Raw genomic sequence first — 26,526 nt, 5'->3', positions numbered from 1 at the left:
TGAACTTTCTCCAAAACAATGCATACAAAGCAAGCTTAAGAAAGGGAGACAATCGTGTATGGGTAAGAATAATGGGGACAGATTTAATTTGAGATTTATAAAAATAGCACAGAGAACATTTAACAATGGTACATCTTATAAAGGTGAATTATTGTTGATAGCTTTTTGGGAATAATTTCACAAACAAGGTTGAGAGCATATCCACTAGCTTTACAATATTTGAAGTTTTTGAAGATATATTTCAGTATTTGACAAATAAGTAACCAAATAGCACACATTTAAGTCATTCTCCAAAAGGGGAAGTTGACTTTAAAGTCTTACTGCTAAACAGAATACATTGACAAATTGTGAAGCAACAGTCCATAATTTGATAAACAGAAGGTGAAATAAATAAATATCTGAGGAGTGGAAGGAAGAAATGGAAAATTTTAAAGATTTGAGAAATGAGACCAAGTCGATAGCTTCTTCACAATGACATATTATGAGCCAGGTAGCCCAACATTTGATGCAACGTCTTCTGGTTTTCAATTATCAGAGTACCCTACTTTAACATTTGCATGCTGATGCATTTATGAAAATTACTGTGCACTACAGGGAAAAAAAGGACAATATTCACTTTAAAGAAAATGACCAAAAATTCATTGTTGACAGGTACATTTGAAGGTCACAAACATTAGGCAAACACTTCACGTTTGATTCATAATTTGTCTATAACAGTTTCTTTGTAAGAGGCTAGTTTATCTTTTAAGTTTTGTTAAAAAGACACTTTTTCAAATTGCAAGGATGCATACGAAACTTGCTTAAAGAGTACTGTCATGATTTCTGCCTCTTTTTTGGGGGTTCTTCATCAGAGCTACTAATACTACTACTGGAACTAGAATCAGAGTCCGAATCTGAAGATGATGTTTCACTTGATGAGGAGGTTGAGGAAGATGAGGAGCTGTCAGTTGATGAACTGTCATCATCACTGCTGCTGCTTTCTGATGTGGATGAATTGGATGATGTTTCACTGTCTGACGATGAATCAGTAGAAGTGCTGTTACTGCTGCTGCTAATGCTCTGAGACCTTGAAATGAAAGTAAATACACAAGGCATAATATATTCTTATAATATGATCAAAATATAGTTACAGCTTAAAAATGTAATGTGTCCAATTGCTATATAATATGCATCTTAAAAGTGACACACATTTATATCTGCTTTTCTGTGTTTTAATTAGGCATGGTATTTGCCAAGTTATTTTGAATTTACCCAGTTTGCTGAAAACATATTGGCTGTAACTAAGAATTCTTCCTCTATTGGATGAAATCAAAGTATAAAATATCCATTCTTGAGATGAAAAATTTACTTCATTAGAAAGTTTTTTTTCTCTTTTTTTCCCTCTTTTTTTTGCTTCTTTTTTCTTCTATATTAGTTATTAGATTAGATTAGCTAGTTTGGCATTATATTTTTTTTTGTTTTTTTTCTTTCTTTTTTCTGTTTTCTTTATATCATATATTATGAAATATTTAGACTTACTATGTTCATACATATATTTTATGGCTTATGTTTTGGTAAACTCATTTATATTGTAACTATTATGTATGTTTTTTTTCATATGTAATGGAATTTATATGTTGGTAATTTCTTTATCAATATATCATTTGTATTCTGTACATATTACTAATATTAATAAAAAGATTTAGAAAGAAAGAAAGAAAGAGTAGTAAGTCATTCAGGCTATTGTTCCTGCTCCACCATTCAGAAATTCATTGTTGATCTTCTACCTTAATAATATTTTGCTGCCTCGATTTGTTTTTTTATATATACAAGTATCTATTGAACTCTTTCACGAATATACTGAATAACTGAATGGTTACAATCTTTGATCTAAAAGATTTCCTACTTAGTCCCACAGTTTTCTGTCTTTAAGCTTTAATCCACACCAATAAATTAAACCAAATAAAAAATTGGTTAGGCTGTACTTGGAGTATTATGTGCAGTTCTGGTTGTCACACTATAGGAAAGGCATGACTAAGCTGGAAATGATGTAGAAAAGATTCTAAGAATGTTTAGATTCACTGTATCAGGAGAGATTGGATAGGCTAGGTCTGCTTTTCTTGGAGCAAAGGAGGCTGAGAGATGACATGATTGAGATCACATTTGAATGTTTTCCTGTAAGCAGTGACATACTCTGTTAGATCATCCATTATGAAGTCCTGACTCTCATCCAAAGAAATTTGAAGAACCTCAGACCTTGTGAGTAATTGTAATGGCTGGATTCTACATTCTGGATTCCGTTACTTGCCTTATTTGTAATCATACTCCCAATTAGGAACACTGATAAAAGTAGAAAATCCCATCATAAAGTGCAAGAGTGGCCTTTGTCTAAAGCATCCAATGTGCAGGAACACTTGCTGCTCTACCTGCAATTTAATTATTCTGAATCAAATGTTCTTCAAGACAATAACTTACTGCAGATATGTTTGTGCTGGATCACATGGGCATGAAGGAATTCCATCTGTTGTACTTACTTTAATTGCTGTTCTTTGTTCTCAATTTTAGTATAGTGCATGATGGCAGGGTACTATTTCAAACCTTCAGAATAGGTTAGATCGAAGTAACTTCACACATTCGTTTAAAGTTCAGCAGGACTCTGCTTCCAATATACCTTTGAAATAGAGCTACACATTTGACTTTAAGGATCAACATAGGTCTTATACAACTTTTATATCTTTTTAAATCCTCAAATGTGCCAGTTTAACGTACAGTAATATGGCTTTTGGAAGGGAAGGAATTTGCTGGAGCATTGTCAATATGCATCTTCACATCCAATAAAAACACTAGATTTTTACACATGCTCATCATCTAACCCATGTTGTATTCTCTTGGCCCACACTAACATGTAGCAAATTTTCAAAGCCTGCTTTAAAGCTGCAAAACTGGCTTTCGATTAGCAAAGGCTTGCACAACATTTTGGTTTGATAGAACCACCCAAAAAATGCTTTGACACTGTTTACATTATAAAAGCATTCCAACTCGGTTTTAAAAAAACAATCATGCTAGTAATTACATTAAAATTTAGACTAAAAAAGAATTAAAAATACTGTAATTAAATATAATTACCTACATTTGTTCAAGAATTATCCAAAACTTTTCTCCATTTCATGGACCAATTTAAATTGAGCTGCTGAACATGCACCAGATTGGGGCTTCACTGAGAAGACTCACACAAGGTAGAAACCTTTGACTGGCCCTCCAAAATGATTCAGATAACCAGTCTGACCTTCCCCAGAAAAAAGATGTGGATCACAGGCTTAGTTAATCGTCATTTGCAGCACTCTGTAAGGTGTAAATTGGATTTGAAGCTCTTTGGAATATCATGAAGTTTATGAAACCACTGCTTTATTAACATTTAATCTAAACTTATGTGGAAGTAGATTTCATATATTATTTTTTCTATGAGTGAAACTGAAAGCTGCTGTAAATACACAGAAAATAAGTTAGTTGTATTGATAGAAAACATGATGTCGTGTTATTGTATCAGGACAAGGTAATATTCCCCATGGATAGTCACATTTACTGAGTGCCCAAATAAAACAATCTAATTTTTGTCACAATACTTATGTGCCGTGTATTTTCAGAATTTTTTTTACTTCAGATCTGAAGTTTTTTTTGTTGAGAAGAAGAATTTGCCTAGAGTTCTGCTGTTTAACTTATAACACTCAGATATAAAGAACACATTTCATTGTAGTTTTGGTCAATATCGATTTTTTAAAAATTAGATACTTATGTTTCAACATATGGAACTGAGGGATAGAGCTTTAGTCCACTAAACTGTTCTATGAAATCTCATGGCAATTATACATCATGATCCAGATTGATGTCACCAGCCAGTAGTCACAAAAAATCCCTATAATCAAACATACAAATAAAACCCAAGTCAATTCATTGAAAAATAATCTAGAAAAATGTACTTGAACACAGTCAAGGCAATTTCGAGAGGACCACATTTCCCAATATTTAGTTTTTTCTCCATTGATTTCAAACCCAAACTCCCTTCTTTTAAACATGTACACCATATACTGTACTTGCTGCACAAACTGACAGTTCCAGAAATCGATAATTGATTCCAAGAGTCACAAGAAAAACCATGCTATAGTGAAGTATGGGACAAGAGTTAATATCAGTGAGAAATGGTGGGGTTGAGAAGAAAGGAGTAGTATTATTGAGGATCATGCTAAGAAGGTTGGAAGAAATAGGCTGATGGTATTCTGGCAGGCACTATTCTCTATGGAACTGAAATCTTAACAGTGGTGTAGTGTACAGCAGGAATGGAGAAGAGTTATATAATAAGATCATGGCTATTTTAAGATTACCTTTTCTTCTTTATCTTCTTTTCTGCATTTCCTTGTCCACTGTTGGAATTTAAAACAATTAACTTCTTGTTTGAATATTTTATTTTCAATAACATTAAAATCTTACCCAATGACATACATAAGCTTAATATCTTGTATGCTTCAAGATGCAGAATAAATTTGTTAAGTGTTTATCCCAAACTTGAGACAATAATTGGTACTGGACAAATTTTTGGCAAATTCCTCTTCAACCTCCTCCCAAAATATATTTATAAACGTTACGTTTGTACAATTTACTCAGAGTAAAACAAAGAGGATTTGAGGATGTGGCCTTTTTGAATGCTGATTTAAGCAAATTTAAAATAGCCTTTCACAGAGAGTTTGTTAAAATTAAACCAGATCAGTTTAAGAATTCCTGTAATCTTGAGTCCAAAAAGCACATACCTCCCTGGATTCATTACTGATGAAGAGCAAAATGAAGCTGGGCCAGGATATTGACACAGTTCATTAATAATGTCTACGTTGTGGATGTATCTAAAGTTAAAAGTCGGCACAACATCCTGGGGTGAAGGACCTGTACTGTGCCATACAGTCCTATGATTTATGTTCTAAGCTACAGTATCTAGCTTTTCCACCAAGCAGTTAACTCACAGGTCGAACTTCATGCTTTCTGGGAAAAAAAAACACATCTAATTGATCTAATTATACTCTTGATCACATACTGCACATAGCTGGAGTTCAACAATCAAAAACAATCAGACAAATTTAGATCTAAATCAGCTTTCAATCAGCTTATGAAAAGCATTGTACTTGTACAATAGCTTTAAAGATAGAAAGCATCCAACAAAAAAAAACAAAATCAGAGATATTATACCAGATAGTTGAAGAGGTGGATTTTAAGCCTTTTCTTAACAAATGCATTTGTAGGTTAAGGAAGGAAATTCCACAGTTTGACATCACAGAGAAATGACAGCAGGAATGCTCCAGAGGTTAAAACTAGAACAGGGCAAGTGCAAGTGGAATGCAGTGGGAGAGATAGAAGAAAAATGAGGAGTACACTACCGGAGTTGCTTCACTATTCATCATTGTCACAGCAGATGATCTGCTGACCATAGCAAACATCCATGAGCCAGTCCTTATTATAAGAATAGAGATGGGGAGGGTCAGTAGCTTTAAATTACTTTGTCAACATATCAGCGGACTTATCCTTGGACCAGCACACAAGGCATGACAGCACCTCTGCTTTCTAAGAATGTGTAGATTTGGCATGTCATCAAAAACTTTGATAAACCTTGATTGATGTACTGCAAAGTGTCTCCTAACTGGTTGTATCATGGGCTGGTATAGAAACACCAATACTGAGGAATTGAAAAGGCTACTGAAAGTGTTGGAAACCATTCAGTCCATCACACGGAAAGCTCTCCCCACCATTGAGTACATTTACACAGAACACTGCCACATGAAAGCAGCATCTATGATGGAAGTGTCCGACTATCCAGGCCATGCTCTCTTCTTCCTATTACCATTGGGCAGGAGGCTCAGGAACAGTTAGACATATCTCTAATATGTACAAAATATACTAATCTTACTCTTGAATGAACGCAATGAACACGCCTAAAGCCTCGGGGGTAAACAATTTGTCACCGTCCTAGTGAAGAAATTCTTTCTCTTCTCAGTTATAAATGGTCCACTCTTATTCTGAGACCTTTGACCCCTGGTTCTCTGTGAGGAGAAACATCTTCCCTATATAACCCTATCAACACCTATAAGTACTTTGCATGTTTCCATGAGTTATGTTTTATTTATCTGAAATCTTAAAAATTTGGATCTTGTCTATTCAATCTCATCTCTTATGATAATCCTCCTATTCCTGGAACAGGAGGACAAGTTTAAAATCCTCAGTGTTATAATTTCAGAGGATCGGTCCTGCGCCCAATACTCAAGTGCAATTACAAAGAAAGCACAGCAGCGCCTCTCCTTCCTTAAGGGTTTGCAAAGATTCAGCATGACATCTAATACTTTGACAAATTTCTATTGATATGTGGTGGAGAATATACTGGCGTTGCATCACAGTCTGGTATAGAAAAACCAATCCCCTAAAATGGAAAATCCTACAAGTAGTAGTGGATACTGCCCAGTCCATCACAGGTAAAGCCCTCCCCTTCATTGAGCACACCTATAAGGAATGCTGTTGTAGAAAAGCAACATCCACCATCAGGGACCCTACTACCAAGGTCATGCTCTCTACTCGCTGTTACCGTCAGGAAACAGGTACAGGATCTTCAGGACTCAACCCAGGATCTTCAGGACTTCTGGGAAAGTTATTACCCTTTAACCACCAGGTTCCTGAACAGGTGAGGTTAACTACATTAAACTTCATTTGCCCATCAATATGGACTCACTTTCAAGGACTCTTCATGTTATGTTCTTGATATTTATTGCTGATTATTGTTTTTTTCTCTTCTGTATTTGCACAGTTTGTCACCTTTTGTATGTTGGTTGTTTGTTGGCCTTGTGAGAGCGGTCTTTTATTGACTCTATTATGGTTTTTAGATTTACAATGTCCCAAAGAAAATGAGCTCAAGGTCATGTACATGTATTTTGATAATAAATTTACTTTCAACAGTCTGGTGAATATTCATTGCAATCTCTCATTATTTTATATGAAAAGACATCAAAACTATACACACTATTTCAGGTGTGCTCACTAAAGTCCTAAATAAATCCAGTAAGTCACCTTTACTGCTGTATTTAAATCATCTTGTAATAAAAGTCAACATTAATATTTGCCTTCCTAATCACTTGCTGACCCTGCACATCAGCTTTCAGTGGCTTCTGTACAAGGACTAAGGTTCCTTCGAAGCTCAATATTAACAAATATCATAAAAATACCTTGATTTTATTTTGTGATTCTTCCCCATATAATATTCCATATGTCATGTTCCTACCCATGTACTTCATTAAAACTGGAGTTAACATGGAGTAATTATCTTACATACTCAAATAATGCTTCATAAAGATGAAGTAAAGACAGCCAAGGACAAAAGCTTATTTTCCTCTTTTTTCCCCTCTTATTTTCCCCTCTCCCCCCCCCCCTTATTTTCCTCTTACTACCCCAATTCTCTCTGTTTAAAAGTAACTCTTAATGCCCTTCTCTTGGAAGCTGTTAACATCTCTTGAAGCCCTCTATTGATCAGGGTCAACCATGGACGTTGTGTCCCAGTTGTCTACATGAAGCGCAAGTCCGATATCTGTGTGGAGATCAAGCTGTTGCCCACGTAATAGTAGGATCCCCCTCTCCACACAGAGGATGACAGAATCAAGGAATGGCAGAGTCCAATATAGTTTGGCGGCAGCAGCAGCCTTGTAGGAGTTGCCAGTCAGCGTTGAACTTTGTGTAGGACTGTCTGAGGGACTCCAGCTCCAGATTTTTTCCTTGGAGTTTCCTCCTTACGCCTTCCCAATGAAGCCTTCTGCAAGGCAGCGGAGGTTTGAGATCAGAGTTTACCTTTTCCTAGGTGAGCTGCCAATCACAGCTGACGAGCTCCATCTGCCCAAACTGTAAGGCGGTAAGGCACTAGTAAGCAGCAATTGCCTTTCTCCTGTCAGTAGAAATGGTTCTGCTGGGCTTAGTAGCTAAGCCACACATGAAGACCAGGAACTGGACTTGGCTGTCAAGTGGATACTTGAGACGCATGCCATTGGGAGCAATTAATAGGCTGTTGCTCCTCTCCTCACCTTATGGCGCATCGAGTGGCAACCTTGTCATTTCTTTAGCATTTACCTGCTTTTTCTTTTTTTACGATGAAAAGCGTGCAAGGAGCCGGCTTCGAACCTGAGACCATTCACTTTGAAGTCCAGTGCCGATGCCACCACACCACTGGCCAGCAATTTAATAGGTAGTCGGAGCTTAAACCCACTAGCACCCCCTGGCTAGAACAACCTTAAGAAACCAGTAACACTCGTACAGCTTGTTTTACATGCAAGCAAATATGTAGAACCTCAAGTTTTTACACAAGGCGGGCCACGCTTCTGGCAGTAGTATTGATTAACGACCAAAATTCTTAGTTCCCTTGTTCTATCTGAGACTGCGGAAGTCAACTGTGGTTTCCCTCCTCTTACCTCAAGAATTCAACATACACGAAGAAACCCATGCACTGCAGCATATAAATCCACTGAACTGTTGCAGAAATAGGATAACAAACATACATGAACCTACCTTGCTGGTAATGCTAATTTATTCTGTTTTTCTTTTAAACTCTTCTTCAACTGCACGGTTCGTGATGGTCTATGTAGATACTTCCGTTTTCCAGTACACTCATAGGTCCAGTGACCATATTCTAAACATTTTTGACATCGGACATGTTGTTTATTAGCTTCCCTAAAATGAACAAAAAAAAACTTTAAATCAAGCTAAGTTTTCCATTACACAATTGAGGAAATTAAACAAACCCGTTTTGGGGTTTGGTTTTATTCAATATTTTTGTGAAGTGTGGTCTTTAATCTAAAAGTAGTGGATTCTGGTTAATTGGGCCATCAGTTATCAGCAGCTGCTTATTTGGGAGTATTCTTAAAGAACAAAAACAAGTTGACAGAATAGCTGGGATTTCCTTCATTTATTTGGGACACAATGTTACCTAATTGGGGCGGAGACTGCTGCCAAACAGTTTTTAACTAGCATCAGTTGTGTGCTCTTGTGTGGCTGTTAGACACTACATCATGCTTAGTGTGAACAGTTTTTAAATAGCGAGACTTGTGTATGTCTGTGTTCAAAAAGCAGTGATACTTGTCACTGATAGTTGCTGAGAAATAAGCAGTAGGTAATTCAGAACTGCTTTGCTCATTGGGGATTCTAGCATTCAGGCTTAGAGGTGCCAAAATGCTCTGGAGTGAAAGTGAAATTAATCCACCACTTCAGCAATTTAGGAACTATGAAGAGTTTGAAGGTGCCATCTAACTTTTTGGACGTTACAATGAAAATTAGGATTTGGTGGATGCAATAGTTTCTAACTAGCGTTAGTTGCATGTACCTGTGTAGCTGTTAGACACTACACGATGATTAGGACAAACAATTTTTAAAATAGCTTCAGTTGCATATGTTTGTGTTATGTTATTGATTTGGATTGACCAATGCCAAATTAAAAGCAGTAATTTTTAATACTACTTCATGCAGGAAGGCAGTGCATTATCTAGGTGTCTGCTCAGATTTTATTTACGGTCAAAAGAATACAGCAGTGAACACTTATCAATTCCTCCGTTGATAACTAATAGGCAGTTTTATAGTACTGTAGTAATATTGGTAATGTTCCAACTTGTTCTGTATTTCATTTAAATACATAATCTGTTACTCAATTAAATGGTAGTTTGTCTTTTTAAAACTACTTCCATTAAACTTCAGCTAATTGGGCCAAAATGTACTGTTCACAATGTGTTCCAATTAACCAAAATCTGATGTATATAGATTCCAAAATCACCTATCTCAGTTATGTCACAGATAGTTTGGATGGCTAGGGGTATTTCGGTCAAGGAGTACAAGAATAAAGAATTATATTAGGTACTGGTGAGATCTTCCTTGGAATATTGTGTGCAGATTTGATATTCCCAGAGAAGAATATATAGTGGATTCTGGTTAATTGGGAAACATCAGGACATTTTCTCCCAATTAAGTGAAGTTTCATGGAAATAGTTAAAACGTTATAAAAAAAAGATACACTACCATTTATCCGAGTAACAAATTATGGATTTAAATGAAATACAGAAAGAACACGATGGAAATTACTACCGTACAAAAAAACAGTGATTTATCTTCAATAGTTATCAACGGAGAAATTAATCCGGTGTATACTGCCATGTTCTAGAAACATAGAAAACCTACAGCACAATACAGGCCCTTCGGCCCGCAAAGTTGTGCCCGACATGTCCCTACCTTAGAAATTACTAGGCTTACCTATAGCCCTCTATATTACTAAGCTCCATGTACCTATCTAAAAGCCTCTTTTTTTTAGCCTCTTAAAAGACCCTATCATATCCACCTCCACCACCTTTGCCTGCAGCCCATTCCACGCACTCACCACTCTCTGAGTAAAAAACTTACCCCTGACATCTCCTCTGTACCTACTCCCCAGCACCTTATACCTGTGTCCTCTTGTGGCAACCATTTTAGCCCTGGGAAAAAGCCACTGACTATCCACACGATCAATGCCTCTCATCATCTTGTACACCTCTATCAGGTCACCTCTCATCCTTCTTCACTCCAAGGGGAAAAGGCCGAGTTCACTCAACCTTTTCTCATAAGGTATGCTCCCCAATCCAGGCAACGTCATTGAAAATCTGTTCTGCACCCTCTGGGCCTGGACCGACACCTTGCTGTACTGTCCTGTTTATTATTTATTGTAATGCTGATACTGTTTTTGTGCACTTCATGCAGTCCAGTGTAGGTCTCTAGCCTAGTGTAGATTTCTCTGTGTTTTTTTTTATTACGTAGTTCAGTCTAGTTTTTTGTACTGTGTCGTGTAAACCACGGTCCTGAAAAACGTTGTCTCATTTTTACTATGCACTGTACCAGCAGTTATGGTCGAAATGACAATAAAAGTTGACTTTACAGTTTCCACATCCTTCCTGTAGTGAGGTGACCAGAAATGAGCACAGTTTACTCCAAGAGGGGTCTGACCAGGGTGCTATATAGCAGCAACAATACCTCTCGGCTCTTAAATTCAATTCCACGATTGATGAAGGCCAATACACCATACGCCTTCTTAACCACAGAGTCAACCTGTGCAGCTGCTTTGAGTGTCCTATGGACTCGAACCCCAAGATCCCTCTGATCCTCCACACTGCCAAGAGTCTTACCATTAATACTATGTTCTGCCATCGTATTTGACCTACCAAAATAAACCACTTCACACTTATCTGGGTTAAACTCCATCTCTTGATTGACTGTAAATGCACAACATCAGTGCAGGACCTAGTGCATGTAATGGACTACCTTCGATGTTTGTATCTTCCAAATCTTCATTTTCATTGTAACATGCGAGATGATTGTCCACATCCTCAAATTCTTCGTAGTTCATAACTTGAAGTAGTGAAATAGTTTCATTTTCACTCCCAACTGTTTCTGGCATCACCAAGCCTGGATTTTTGAAACCTTAATGAGAACAGTTCTGAATTTTCTTCCTGCTCATTTCTCACCAACTGTCAGTGACAAAAATCACTGCTTTTTGAACACAAACACACACAGGTGTCGCCTTTCAAAAATTGCTTGCTCTAAGGCGTAGTGTCTACCAGCCCCATTAGTGCGTGCGCCTGTTGCTAGTTAGAAACTGTTGACAACAGTGTCCTGTCAAATAAGCGGCTGCTCTAACAATAGCCACATTAACGGGAATCCACTGTACTTGCATTATGAAATGCAGCGATGATCTACAGACTGATTACAGCAATAGCAGGTTTTCCAAGAAAAAGCCATCGAGCAGACTGGGTGCGTATGTATAGGGGTTAAATGTACAAAATTCTAGAGGCTTGAGTGGATAGACAAAGGAATGATGTCTTCCCTGACTAAAGTATTTAGTATCATGCCTTGCATTTTCAAAAAAATATGAAGCAGCCATTCAGGGTAAGATGAGATAGTACATCTTCACCCAGAGTTGGATCAGTTTTCAGAATTCCCTAAGCAATAAGGATATGGAGACACGGTGATAGAGTATATTAAGAAAATGTTTGATACAGTTTTTGACAGTAAAAGAATCAAAAGATATCAGTTTAGTGCTGGAAAGTGGTATGAGCCATCAAACTTGATCTCATTGAAAGGCAGAGTGGACACTAAGGTCTGATTACTTAATTCCTGCTTTATTTTCCTACATGATTACATTCTCAGCAAGATTACCAAATCTGATACTGAAATACTTTGTACCAAATTCCTGCCGGCAGAAGTAACAAATAACTATTTGACAGCAATAGTCTTCAACATCAATTAGTATAAATAAAGCAGTTTTCTCATAAATTTGCTCATGTTAAATATATATGAATCTGGGTATATTTCCAAATACAAAATAAAAAGTCAGAATATATACAGGATACTGAAAATATATTAAAGTTCAAAACAGCCAAATCCTCCAATATATAAAAAAATCAACTAAATCTGTTTGCTTGCTGAGAATCTCTGGGTATAAAATTTGGCTAGGTGATCAGTAAGTCCAATAGATTACAGGCTCTTTCAGTAAAAGCAAACTAGTGACAGATCCCATTGCCCCAGTTGCTTCTTTTCTTTTTTACAGCCAATTGATCTACCTATAGAATTAGTGGGTGATAAGACCATCACCAAAACTGAACATCTATGACATTCAAGAAAATTAAAAACTAAAAACTGTCCTTGTTATTTTGTTAAATTAGGACACTATGATACAAATACTTGAATAGAGTTGATTAAATCAAAATTAAGAAATTTATCATAAACTTACTTTTCTACATGTAAATGTAGAATCTCTGTAAATCTTTCAATTTACAGAGATAAGCTTGGTGGTATAGCCAGCAACCCCAGGGCTGGGAATGGTACAGAAATTTGCATTTCTTGATTGATAATCTACAAAACCTACTGTTGTTTTGGCAATCAGTTGAGGCAAGTTCGTGTTCATTGCCTTCATTCTGGAGTTCCAAACTTCAAAGCAGTTACGAAAAGCAATGCTAGCAGTTTCAAGTGTAACCGTCAACTTCTAAAATGGAAAGTCTGGAGCAAGAATATCTTCCAGGCACTCAATAAGTGACAAATACAAAAAGAATATTTTGACATTAAACATTCCTCCCCACTGCAGATTAGAAGTTTTCTGGGTTTGCAATTATTTATAATATTTGATTTTACCATTGGAAATACTTTTGTGTGAAGATACAATTCAAAGTACAAACTCATTTCTGAAATAACATTTTTAAATAAACATGAATGTCGGTACTGTTTGTGCAGAGTAATGCAATTTAAATGAAAAGTGCTATACAATACTCATACACATGATGGGTGACAGATCTTATTTGACCAATCTCCTTAATTTATTTGAGGAATAACAACTTCAAGTGAACTACACAAATGCTTAGTGGAGCTTGAAAATGCCATGATGAGTTTCCAAATTGTATTTCAAGTTTCACATAAAATCAAACTCTGAACATGCAGATAAACACTGGAATTGAAAATACCTTAGCTGAGAGTGGGAAAACTAATGGTACTTTTTAGAAGTGAGATGCTTAGGTACAGGTAAAATAGAAGCCCTTGTTGAGACTTATTAATTTCAACTTATTTCACTAATGTGGAAGACAGAAAATTGGAGCCAATAAGTTAAATTTACCAATGATGCTGAATTATAAAGATGAAAAGAAACACAAACAAATCAAAAGTTACTAAATTTTGGATGAGAGTGGCAAACACAATGATGAAACTGAACATGGACAATTCTGAGGATCTGCAGATTACACATGAACAGCGATGAAACAGGTAAAATTGAAGGCGCAAGAGATTTAGCTTTCAACATGTATAAGTGTTGAACTATACAACATTCTAGTAAGATGGCTTAACAATATTAAGAAAGATGGGAGACATTTAAATGCTTTTCACAATTATTTAAAATCTAGGTGATTAATTATTGTGGTAATTCATGTTTTTATAACTAGCCATTGTACAGGAATACAAACTGAGACACCAATACACAAAAGTATTTCAAATAAAATTTGTACCAAAAAAGAATAAAATGCATAATATTGCATAAGGATTTCCAGCATCTGCAGATTTTCTTTTGTTTGTATATAGGTAGACATAGTTTGTATTTTTGACAACCTAGAAATTTTGGAAAGTTTAAGATTATTTTTGAGAGACAACTTGCACTTAAAGAGACACAAAAGACTAAAGATGCTATTTTCTTCTCAAGTTTTTGGATAGTAGAAAATTTCAATTTGCTAAAACCATATTAGAAGTAAAACTAGAGATAACACAGACATTGTATCATCAGCTGAAGACGTGAAGCAGGAGTCAACAGTTAGCCTTAGAAACATACAGTCTTGTGAGCTGAAGCCTACCACTCAGTCAATTACAACACCAAGTCTGTGAACTGTTTGTCGTAGTGAGCACAGTAGTCGAGGCCTAGAAATGCATTAGGGTTTCACTGTGCAGGTTTGAATCCTGCATCAATGTTTTTTTTTGAAGAACAGTCTCAAAGGCCAAATAGCCTAATACTGCTCCTATGATTGGTTTAATCTTGAACTAATATCAGGTAAGGAATGCAATCAGCACCTAAGAAATCTCAACAACGAATTGAAACTAAACTGGAACAAAAGATCTTTAACTATTACAGAGTGAAATTCACTAATCTTGATTTAGAATAGTTTCTAAATCTTGATTTAGGATGGCCATTATTCATTCAAAATAGTCTCACATCTGAACCAAACAATTGAAGATTTAAGCTCCCTATCAGTCCTGAAGGGTGTCTGAGTGGAGATAACGTCTCTACCAAAGGAGGTGCAAGGTGCTCCTTCCCTTCACTACCCTGCAGATCACCCTTGGGCAAGGTGTAGCATCTGCATTGCCACCCCCACCCACTCTAACCCCATCAGAGTCACATGAAGCCATGGGAGCAGGTGGTGGATGATCATATGAGCAATTGGTGCATAACCCAAGTCCTGGTTATGCGACCACTGACGCCAGACAGTCTCTAAAGAGTACTGATAATGGCTGGGGTCATCCATCTTGTCAAGGCACTGCCCATAAGGCGGCAATGGCAAACAACTTACACAGAAAAAATTGCCAAGAACAATCATACGACACAGCACATAACAAATGAACGAAAGAGAGCTGAACATTCCAATCCAATACAGAGGAAGTGCTGCAATGTTGGAAATACCATCTTTTGAATGAGGGTTTAAATGCAAAATGTCTATAAAATAAACTGCGATTACTTGATTAACACCCCCCAAATCTTCCCACTCAACTACGTCAGAGAACAAAGCCAGAACACCATCTCTTATAAGCTCCCATCCAAGTCACATTTCATCCTGATTTTAAAACAGGTCCTTTGTCATCTGTACCAAAATCTTCAAACTTCTACACAGCAAAACCAGTATTATCTATTCCAGAATGATTGTAAAGTGTTAGGAAGACGACACATCATCACCTTCTAAAGACAAATTAGTATACATAAGTAATGACCTTGTTAGCAATCTCAGAAGCGCGGTATTGTGTCTATGTTAAAAAAAAGTTGCGGCATTACATTAGATCGACAAGTATTTATCCCTCAACCACCACGCCGAAAAAAACTAGAATAGTCAAATCATTGCCTTACAATGTGAAGGATACATGCTTTGTAAAATTACATCCATTACCAGAACGTTTTATTTGCTTTAAAACAACTTATGATAAAAAGATGGTTATTTTGAACAAAATAAAATGTTTATGAGTGAAAGGTAGAAATTCAACAGGTGCGGGAAAACAGAGCTAACGTGTCAGTGTCAATTCTGATGATCCGTCATCAAGCTGAAACGTCAGCTCTGATCCTCCCTTCACAGATGTTGTTTGGACTGCTAAGTATTTCCTGTGTTAATTGTAGGGATAAACTTCGCGACTACAAGTTTACTCCATGTCGATGATTCAAGTGCACAGCATGGTCTTTACGCGGTTGTGTAAACTCGACCGCCAGTAGACATTTGGTGAGAGGTTGGGGCCTGGGTTGAAGATGGAAACTACACCAACCTCACGACCCAGATAAAGCCCATTATGCATGCATCCTCCAAACAATAGAGACTTAAGAAAACCATAACAACGGTCCCCTGCTCTCACTGAACGGCGAAAATTAAAGGAAACCCGTATACTCACGCTTGCCTGCGAGCGATAAGCCTATGCATAGGTGTCGCCATCTTGGCTTCCCGAAATGCACCAGGCCGTCTCTAGGCAACAAGTTCGCAACAGGCCTGGGAAAGGAAGCTGTGCGGACGGAAATGCAGAAATACCGAAATATAAACTCAGTGTTCCCGAGTTTAAATGCTTTCTGGAAGCCGGGATAATTTTAGATTGTTAAAAATGAATTTGCCTTCTTTAGGTCAAAATTATGTTTGCTAATCGGCACTCTCAAAAATGCAGTCTGGTACTTGTCACTTCCGTTGGTACCATGTAATTTAAGGTTAATTTTGGATTTTTTTTTCCTTTCTGGGGCATGTTGACATTGCAGATAAAGGTAGCTATTACTAATTACCCCAGAATTGATGACGCAGTTAAACTTGGAGTCACACATTGGGAAGTGATACCAGATTTCCTTTATTTTGGAACATTAGGTGAATTTTCGCCACAATCCAATAGTTACTGTTTCTGAAAATATTTTAACCCATATGCGTTTACTTGCTTAAATTTAATTTCTCTAGATGTTCTTGTTAGATTAAAATTCATATTCAGATTTGACCCTTTAGCTACAGGTGAGGTCCCTTAGGACTGCAGTGTTAGTTGAAGGATGGTGTTGTGGATTATCCGACAAGTTACTAGCTGGTGCTCCTATGTCTGTTGTACTGAAATTATTGGAGAAGATTGTTAGGGATAGGAATTACTGGCATTTAGAAGAGTGCAGAGTTTTTACAAATAATCATTTTGGCTGTCTGCAAGGAGGTCATATCTTTCAAACTTGATTGAATTTTTTAATGAAATGATGAAGATGGCTGATGAGGGTAGGGCAGTGGATGTTGTATTCTTGAAGTTCAGTAAATATTTCAATAAGACTACTCATTGTAGGCTGAGCCAGAAGGTTAAGGCACATGAGATTTATGGTAATTTGGTGGATTGGATTTGAAATTGGCTTGGTCATAGAAGACATGGCTTAGTGGTGAAGGGTGGTTCTTTGACTGGATTCATAACTAGGGTGTTCCACATAGATCAGTGCTGGGACTGCTGTTGTTTGTGAAATATATAAATGATTTGGACGAAAATGAAGCTAGGCTGATTCACAAGTTTGCTGACAACACAAAAAATTATAGCTGTGTATAATAATATAGCTATGTCAATGGATATAGCGGGATGTAGATTAGCTGGAGATATGTGTGGAGAAATGAGAGATGGAATTTGTTGTAATGTGAGTATTATTAAAAGTAAGTTAATACTAATCGAAAAGCTGTTGGTCAGGATCTGGGGTTGGCGGGGTGTTTACTTCCACTCTTTTACTCCCGGTATGCATTGTATATAGTTCCTCCACCCATGCCGCACGAGGTACCTGGAAGCCTCTGTATTGTGAATATCATTTGCCGTCTCAGATAATGATGCTCCTTTGGCCATCAAGTTATTGAGTGGTCTTTTTTGTAAAGTAGAAGTTACCACATATTTTTGGCAACGAGTTAAACTGGTTTTGTGGACGGGTCGGCCCGGTTTTCGATCAGGAGCTGTGAGCAGGTGAGGAGCCTCGTGTTCGGATGGCTACGTTCGGAACGGTCGGTGTGCTCGACGAGCAAATTGAGGAGTGGCTCCGCGGAGTACGAGGAAAGGTTGGGCCACTTTTTCTGTGCTAATGGAATTACGAGGAGGCTAAGAAGCACTCTTCTCCTGAGTGTGTGTGGGGCAAGGACTTACAAGCTGATACAGAACTTAGCTACGTCGCGGAAACCGGGAGAAATTCCATACGACCAACTGGTCAAGCTCGTGGGGAACCACCACAATCCGAAGCCTTCGGTGATAATTCAACGGTTCAAGTTTCACAGCCGTGTCCGGAAACTAGGTCAGTCTGTGGCTGAGCTTCAGCAGCTGTCAGAACATTGTGATTTTGGAGCCGTGTTGGATGACATGCTCTGTGACAGATTAGTATGCAGCGTTAATAATGACACCAAACGCTGCTTGTTAGGGGAAACCCCACCGTTGACTTTCAAGACAGCCCTAGAGATTGCTCAAGGCATGGAGTTGGCTGCTGATAATGCCAAGGATATACAGAAAGGATATGGGGGGTCGCAGTCGACGGTAGTGCTCCAAATCAGGAGGGAGACTGGTAGACAGGAAAACTGGGTGGAATGTTTTCAGTGTGGAGGAACGCACTATGCAAATACTTATAAATTCAAAGATACTGTCTGCCATGCTTGTGGCAAGAAGAGACATTTCATTAAAAAGTGCAGGAGCATAAAGGGTAAGGTTGAGCCTGGGCAGGCGACAGCTCAACAGGCTCAGGCAGCCTCACACCACCTGGGAGAAGAAGATGAAGAGGCAGTGTGTGCCTACAACATGCTTGAGGTGGAAATGGATGAGGGACCACCTGAGCCATATTATGCCACAGTCACTGTCAAGGGAAAGGACATTAAGTTCGAGATTGATTCAGGGGCTACTGCATTGGTCATTATTGAAGAGACCTACAGGAGGACATGGGGATCCAACCTGCCTCCCATCAGACCACCTAAGCTCCAACTCAGGACCTATACGGGGCAGCCCATACCTCATTTAGGGGTGTTATATGTGGATATTTTGGCTGGGGGCCAGAAGGCTGAAGCCAGGCTGGTGATAGCTAAGGGCAGTGGGCCCAGTTTTCTGGGCCGCAATTGGCTTCACAAAATCCGGCTCAACTGGCATGAATTTAAATATGCACGCATGACGGAAGAGCATGAGGTGCAGCGTGCAGATGAAGTCACCGATGGCAATGTGAGTGACAGACATAGTCCGGACACATTTGAGAGTGAGCTCGCAGTGCAGCTTGCGGCTCTTCAGCCTATTACAGGAGCATTTGAAGTTACCCCCTCGGCACTCAAAGCCAGCACGCCACTTCTAGTATGGCGAAGCAGTGACCCAGCTCTTGTACCACCTGCCCCGTTACAGCAAGGTGCATCTCAGCCTGATGATCCCGCTAACAGGAACCTGCATGTGAAGCCAATCGTAACTGTAGCAAATGGGGCACCCGCAGACGATGTAAGAACAGAGCCTCCAGGACCACCAGACAAGCATTCAGAAAGCACTGTAAGTAATTTGACAAAGAAAGTAGAATTTTCTGGAGGCGGTGGCCCCCTGGGAATCCATGTGGTACCTTGTAACTCTACGCTGAGTGGAAGATTCCTTAGCCTGAGTATTCGTGGTATTGAAGAGAACAGCCATTCAAGAAAAGAGAACCTGCTGCAGGAGAGTGAATGTATCATCAAAATCAATGACTGTGATTTAACAGACAAGACCTTTGATCAAGCACAAGAGGTTTACTGAAACACAATGCGATTTCCTGCTGTTGAACTCCAGATAGTTCCAAGTTATAACAAGGAACTCTGTGAAAAATTTACAATTGGGTCTATTCTGAGCCATGGTCAAAAACCAAAATTCCTTCTTCAGTGCCTTCCAAGCTAGGTGGCAAATTATCCCAATAATGCTGAGAATAGCTTACCACCGATTTCAAAGAAACTCAGTGGTCCAAAACAGTTAAGGAGCAATGACCACTTAATGCATACCAGGAAAGCATGTCTACCAGTGACCTTGCTAGAGGGAGAGACCACTGGCGGGGGGAAGAGTCCCCTAAAGAGGATGGATATTCTCACGCAGACACACAGACCCCTCTCGTGTCCCCAACACTAGATCTGCCCAAAACATCCTCACCAGCAGTGCCTGCTGGGTCACCGGGGGTAGTGTGTAGATCGCAGCGCCCTCACAAGCCCCCTGACAGACTGAATCTTTGATTAGTTAGTTTCTTTTGTTGTTAGATTGAATGTTGAATTTGCCATGTTTTTTTTTAGGTATTTTTGTATTGGTAACCTGTTGCTAATGATAACACTTCTTATTTCCCAGTTCTTCTATATTTGGGGAATGTTGGATTTTAAAGGGGGAGAAGTGTTGTAATGTGAGTATTATTAAAAGTAAGTTAATACTAGTCGGGGAGCTGTTGGTCGGGATCCGGGGTTGGCAGAGTCTTTACTTCTGCTCTTTTTACTCCCAGTATGCATTGTATATAGTTCCTCCACCCATGCCGCACGAGGTACCAGGAAGCCTCTGTATTGTAAATATCATTTGCCGTCCCAGATAAAGATGCTCTTTTGGCCATCAAGTTGTCGAGTGGTCTTTTTGTAAAGTAAAAGTTACCACAGAATTTAATCTGGACAAGTGTAAGTTGATGTGTTTTGGAAGGGCAAATGTAAGAGGGAAGTATATAGTAAAGAGCAGGACCCTTAGGAGAATTGATGTATGGAGTGATTTTGGGGTATAAGTCCATAGCTCCTTGAAAGAGGAGTGGGTGGTAGAGAAGGTGTATGGTGTGCTTGCCTAATTATTTGGGGCATTGAGTATAAAAGTTGGTAAGTCAAGTTGCAGCTTTATAAAACTTTGGATAGGCTACCTTGGAATATTGTGTGTAGTGGTTGCCAAATTACAGGAAAGATGGGCAGGCTTTAGGGAGGGTGCAAAAGAGACTCGCCAGAATGCCATCTGGATCAGAAAAGTATCCGCTAGAAGGAGGTGGTTGAACAAACTTGTGTTGTTTTCTCTTGACCATTAGAGGCCGAGAGGCAACCTGATAAAAGTATAGAAAATTTTGAGAGTCAAAGTTAGGGTAGATAGTTGGAGTCTTGTTCCCAGGATGGGAATGTCAAAAGGCATAGCATTATGGTGGGAGGGGAAAATTTAAAGGAGATTTGTGGGGCAGTTTCTTTTTACACAAAGAGTGGCAGATGCCTGGAGTATGCTGTTGGAGACATGGTGGAAGCAGATATAACAACAGTTAAGAAACATTTAAACAAGAATATGAATGGGAATGAAATGGAAGGATATAGACCATGTGCAGGAAAATGTGATTAGTTTAGTAATTGATTTTGGGTGTTTGCTACAAATACCCTGGAAGGTAGTACATTTGCTATGGTTGACTGCAGTATCAGAAAGTCCTCTTCCGTGGCTGCACAAAAATCTGTAATGAACTTCTGCTCACTCTAGCTATATCTTGCAGGGTGCTTTGGACAAGCTCATGTGATTCCCTTAAATGCCTATTCTTATATTTTTGTAAGGAAATCCTAGGAAGCATTAATCTCTGGGCTCTGAAGCTTAGGAAGGATGTAGGCTGGTTCTCTGATTGGTTTGAATTTCACTTACATTACCATATGCACACACCAATTATACACTACAAACCAGAATCAAATTTTCCATGACACATGTTTTGTCCTGTTTGGTTCTATTAAATTGAAACTGGCAACTCATTCCTGAGCTGGCTCAACCAAATATAATTTTATTTAGAAAGAATACGAATTCCTATAGGAGTTTTAATTCCATCAGAGTAGTTGGAAGTACATCAGAATCTCAATTATTATTTATAAATTGGAGACAATCTAGTTACAGGAAAAATGCCAGATTTCTTCTAGGTTTAGTGGTAGCCTTTAAATTTCTTAACTTTTAACTTGAATACTATTCAACATGTTACTAAGAAATGCTGTATGAGGGAGTTGTTCTTCTGCAAACTGAATGGTAAGCTTTTTTCCATAATTTTAATTGAATGTAGAAATATCTATATTTCAAATTAAAAATGCCATCACATACTTTCCATCTTCCTGAATAACCAGGTGTGGCCGCAGATAAATATCACATCTGAGTGGCAATACAATGTATAATGCAGCGCATTCTCAGTGCTGTGTTGAATCATTAAGATGACTAAAGCAGCCAAATTGTAGAACTTCAAAGGCAACCACGAATCTTGGGAATTATTAAATACTATATTAAATGATATTTAATTAATTTCCCTTCTTGAGACCAAGCATAGTTCTAAATCCCCCAACAATGATCTTAACTTCAAACAACTTGAGAACATTAAAAAAAACCCTATCTCCAACTTCCAAACCCTCGATTAAATGAATTGTATAGCCTCAAACTTATGTTGTCACACTATTCTCTGCACCATGCTTTTCCTGGTTGCTAGAAGGCCACTATAAAATATGTTATGTATTTTATACAATTTTATGAAAAAATGTATATTTATAAAATCTTCCAGCTTGAATTCTTGGTTCTAATAGTATTATTCTGTCCTGCAAATGAGCAATGTTTTTGTGCTTACAATAAACTTTTATAATTTATAGTGTAAAGTTAATAGCTGGAAACCTTGGATATATTTGTTAATCTGTTTGCTGTATTTTACATTTAAGCTACCTTTCACAAAACAGAATTACCTTTTAGTATTGTTAATTCTGCAATTGATTGGCTGTATAACTCACAAATGAAGGAGTTGTGTCTAAATGAGCAAAGGGAGAAGGGTACCAGTGGAGACTTTTGTGCCATCTTCTCTGAAACAGCCCTTCAGGGCTAAGGGTGATGTACTTACAGCCCTGTTTCATAAATTGGTTGATGTAGCCATTGTGAGATGTGATGACTCTGCCTCAAATGGCAGAGCTGGATGCTCTGAGGAGATGAGCTGTTTACATTGTGCTCCTGATGAAGGTACTCAAGGATCTAGGTGCTATCTTTGTGTTCCTTCTCCCTGGGTCAAGACTTCTACAATTTCCACTTTACAAAGAGGCTTTGAGAAAATTTTTGAATCATTTCCACCATCTACATTGTATGACAGCAGTAACAGTAGGGTTTCTGTTTCTGTGGTGTTTGGGGTAAGAGGATGGCTTGCCTATCTATTTGAGTCAGTTGAATATAACTAGAGTCATTCTGCTGGGGATGTTGACTGGGCGAATGTTGATATTGATTTAACTGTCCTCTCACTGGATGTAGACCATTTTGTGGAAACTTCATTGGTGCTATCACTCCATTGTTTAGAGATTGTCCATGACTTTGAAGCATTTTGGACATTGGATATCACACCCAGTAGACCATAAGTTTCAGTGCTGACTTTGAGGTTTTGAGTAGAGCATAAAGGTTATGCAAATTAGCCTCCATGGAATTTTATTTTTAATGCAGAGACCTTGACAGCACAGGTCATATTGATGTAGTTGGCAAACCGTGCTGTAAGTTCATTTATATTATACAACTCAATGACTTACAGGAGATTTTTCAAAGTGGCTTTGTTTGTAGTGATATACAGGGACAACACCTGACATTTTATGTTGAATAGGAGCCTTCCTTGTTTGCTGTTACAAATACCATAATTTCATTTTCATTTTGGGTATATATTGGGAAATTAAGAGAAGTCTTTGTTCTGCCATCTTGATAATTTTAACAGAAGGCCTGTGATCTGTAGGTGTTAATGGGTATAATCAGCAATTCTTGATTGGAAGGATAGGAAATTCAGCAGCTCATTGAATGAGACCTAGTTACAAAAGGAAGGGATAATGAGAAATGGCAACCCCTGTAGAGTATTCTGGATATGGGGAAAGTGTGGAAAATGAAATGGAGAATCTGCCTTGCAACATTTTTCTGCTCTTTGTTTACTACTGGGCAACCTGGCTATGCAACCAGAGCTCAAACGATTGGGTGGGGCCTGCTCTTGGTAAATAAGTGCACCAATTTTCAATATAATGGGGCATGATAGAACTGACTACCCATAATTAGCCTGGAGGGTACCAGTAATATTTTTTCTTTCTAGACTAACAGTAATAAGAATAGTGGACTGCATCCACAAACGGAATTGCGAGTAGCTCTGGAGTAAATAGGCCCTTAGAAACAGTAATAGTGGCTATATATGGTGAGAATTCACCCAGCATATTGCATCCCCTGTATATTTCTGAATCTTGTGTGGCTGTGTGGCAAAAAAAGTACAACAACATCTTTTCCATCTCAGGCGACTGAAGAATTCAACATGAGCTCTCAAATCCTCAAGACTTTCTCCAGAGGCACCATTGAGAGCATCCTGACTGGCTGCATCACTGCCTGGTATGGGAACTGTACCAACCTTGATCGCTGGGCACCACAGAGTGGTACGGGCAGCCCAGCACATCTGTGGATGTGAACTTCCCTCCTTTGAGAACATTCACAGCAGCAGGTGCATAAAGAAGGTCTGGTAGATCATCGGGAATACTAGTCACCCCAAACGTAAACTGTTTCAGCTGCTTCTGTCTGGCAAACAGTACCGCAGCATTAAAGCCTGGATCTATGACAGCTTCTTTCTACTAGCCGTTAGACTTCTAAATTCACATGTCTGTAGATTGCAACGGAGTCATAACGCAAAGGTTTTTACTCCCTCATGTTGTGGGATGGAAGTAAGATTTAAATAAACTAAAATTAATTGTTTATGGTAGAACCAATAGAAATACCAAAAGAATTTTCCATGTTCTATGGTCTAAGTTGACTAAGCAAAAATGGAGACAAGGAAGCTGCTTAAAAAAACTGAATAGAATTTAATTGGGTGAATGACATTTATTTACAAACTGGAAAGCATTTAAATGTAAAGCACAATATTGGAAAATTCCCTTTAAAGTTGAATATGCTTTGGCAGTATTTCCCTCCATTTATGGATATCTGCATAATAAAATTCTTCAATAATTTTTATTTCAGAGAACTTTAAGTTTTTAATTTATTAAGGATCCATTTCATTCTCCATACACAATTCTTATCACAGTGAATTACTTCAATCTGAAGTCTTTTTTACAGTAATTTTGGCGTACTGTGCAAAGGTGAAACTACATTGCAGTGGTGGCCAGCAGATGGGGTCAGTGAACCAGATATAACAATATGTCAAACTACTGCCTTGAAATTGGACTGCATGGCACTACGGCTGTTTGTAACATGCAATTTATTAAAAAAAACATAATAGACTTACAAAATCTCATTGTATGTTACTCAAGTATCCAGGTCCTCCATGTGACTCCCATGATGATACATAGATGAGTTCAAACAGATGCAAAACCATCTAATGGTGTGCTACATGGCTGGACCAATATGTCTGAATACTCATGTTATCTGCTGTCTATTAACAGAGTGACAGGCCCTCAAACAACTTGGCATTCTCAATCTTGTCAAAGATGAATTTCATTTCCAATGAGCCACAAAATTCAGATTTGTGCTGAAGGTTAAAATTATTCTTGGCACTGAATATTTTCTTAGTATCAAAATGAACATGTTTCTTTCTCCACCATTGATGCTACTCTCACTCGCATCTCCTCCATTGTCCAAACATCTGTGCTCACCCCATCTTCCTGCCGTGTTAACAGTTATATAGTTCCTCTTGTCCTTGCCTACCATCACATGAGCCTCCACATCCAAGACATCATTCTCCACAAATTATTGGAGCTGCCATTGCTGGAGTGGACAGTGTTAAAGTGTTTTATTTGAGGCTTCAGTGAGGAAGAGGCTTGAGCATGAGAAGGCAAAAAAGCTGTAGGTAGATTTTCCCCTCAGTTTATTTATTGTTTCTTTCTTTATAGTTGCACAGTTAGAACAGTAAGGATGCCAGGCAGGATAGTTAAATGCTCCTTTTGTGAGATGTGAGAAGTCAGGGAGACCTCCAGTGTTACTGACTACTTCACCTGTAAGAAGCTGCAGCTTCTAACACTCCGTGTTAAAGAGTTGGAGAAGGAACTGGATGAACACCAGATCATTCAAGAAGCTGAGAGGGTGATAAAAGGGACATATAGAGAGGTAGTTACACCCAAGGGGCAGAACACGGGAGACTGGGTGACAGGAAGGGGAAAGGGGTTAAACAGCCAGTGCAGAGTATCCCTGTGGCCACCTCCCTCAACAACAGGTATATCACTTTGCATACTGTTGAGGGGGAAATGACCTAGCAGAGGAAAATAACAGCAGTCAGATCTCTGGCACTGAGTCTGGCTCTGACTCAGAAGGAAAATGAGGAAGAAGAGGTAGGCTGTGGTGATAGGGAAATTGTTAATTAGGAGAACAAAAAAGAGATTCTGTGGATGAGAATGAGATTCTCGGATGGTATGTTGCTCCTCGGATGCCAGGATCCAGGAAATCTCAGATTGATTCCTCAGCATTCCTAAATGAAAGGGTGAGCAGCCAGAGATCAGAGTGTATGTAGATACCAAGGACGTAGGTAGGGAGAATTGACAAAGCTCTTTAAAGTGAGTTTAGGGAGTTAGGTTCTAAGTTAAAGGATAGGATCTCCAGGGTTGTGATCTCAGTATTGCTACCCATGCTAGTGAGGCCAGAAATAGAAAGTTGGTATAGGAGGGAGGGTGTCAGATTTTTAGAACATACATAGAATAGTACAGCACATTACAGGCCCTTCAGCCCACAATTTTGTGCTGACCCTCTAACCCTGCCTCAAATATAAACCCCTGCCTTAAATTCCTCCATATACCTGTCTAGTAGTCTCTTAAACTTAACTAGTGTGTCTGCCTCCACCACTGACTCAGGCAG

The 26,526-nt window shown here is 38.5% G+C and overlaps 2 protein-coding genes across 2 annotated transcripts; one reads left to right on the top strand and one right to left on the bottom strand.

Moving 5' to 3' along the window:
• Positions 1-57: 57 nt before the first annotated feature.
• Positions 58-16,282, bottom strand: zcchc10 (zinc finger, CCHC domain containing 10). Its single transcript, XM_059990548.1, has 4 exons — positions 16,177-16,282; positions 8,557-8,718; positions 4,359-4,397; positions 58-1,066 (listed from the first exon to the last, which is right to left on the bottom strand). Exons 1-4 carry the CDS (start codon positions 16,215-16,217, stop codon positions 814-816), a joined length of 495 nt encoding a protein of 164 aa, XP_059846531.1. The 5' UTR covers positions 16,218-16,282; the 3' UTR covers positions 58-813.
• Positions 16,283-16,639: 357 nt separating this feature from the next.
• On the top strand, positions 16,640-24,688 carry LOC132405607 (uncharacterized). The gene is made up of 2 exons (XM_059990547.1): positions 16,640-20,131; positions 23,990-24,688. Exon 1 carries the CDS (start codon positions 18,118-18,120, stop codon positions 19,504-19,506), a length of 1,389 nt encoding a protein of 462 aa, XP_059846530.1. The 5' UTR covers positions 16,640-18,117; the 3' UTR covers positions 19,507-20,131; positions 23,990-24,688.
• Positions 24,689-26,526: the final 1,838 nt, after the last annotated feature.

This window comes from Hypanus sabinus, chromosome 15, assembly GCF_030144855.1.
Source record: "Hypanus sabinus isolate sHypSab1 chromosome 15, sHypSab1.hap1, whole genome shotgun sequence".
NCBI classification, from domain to species: Eukaryota; Metazoa; Chordata; class Chondrichthyes; order Myliobatiformes; family Dasyatidae; genus Hypanus; species Hypanus sabinus.
This window is presented reverse-complemented; position numbering and strand designations above follow the sequence as displayed.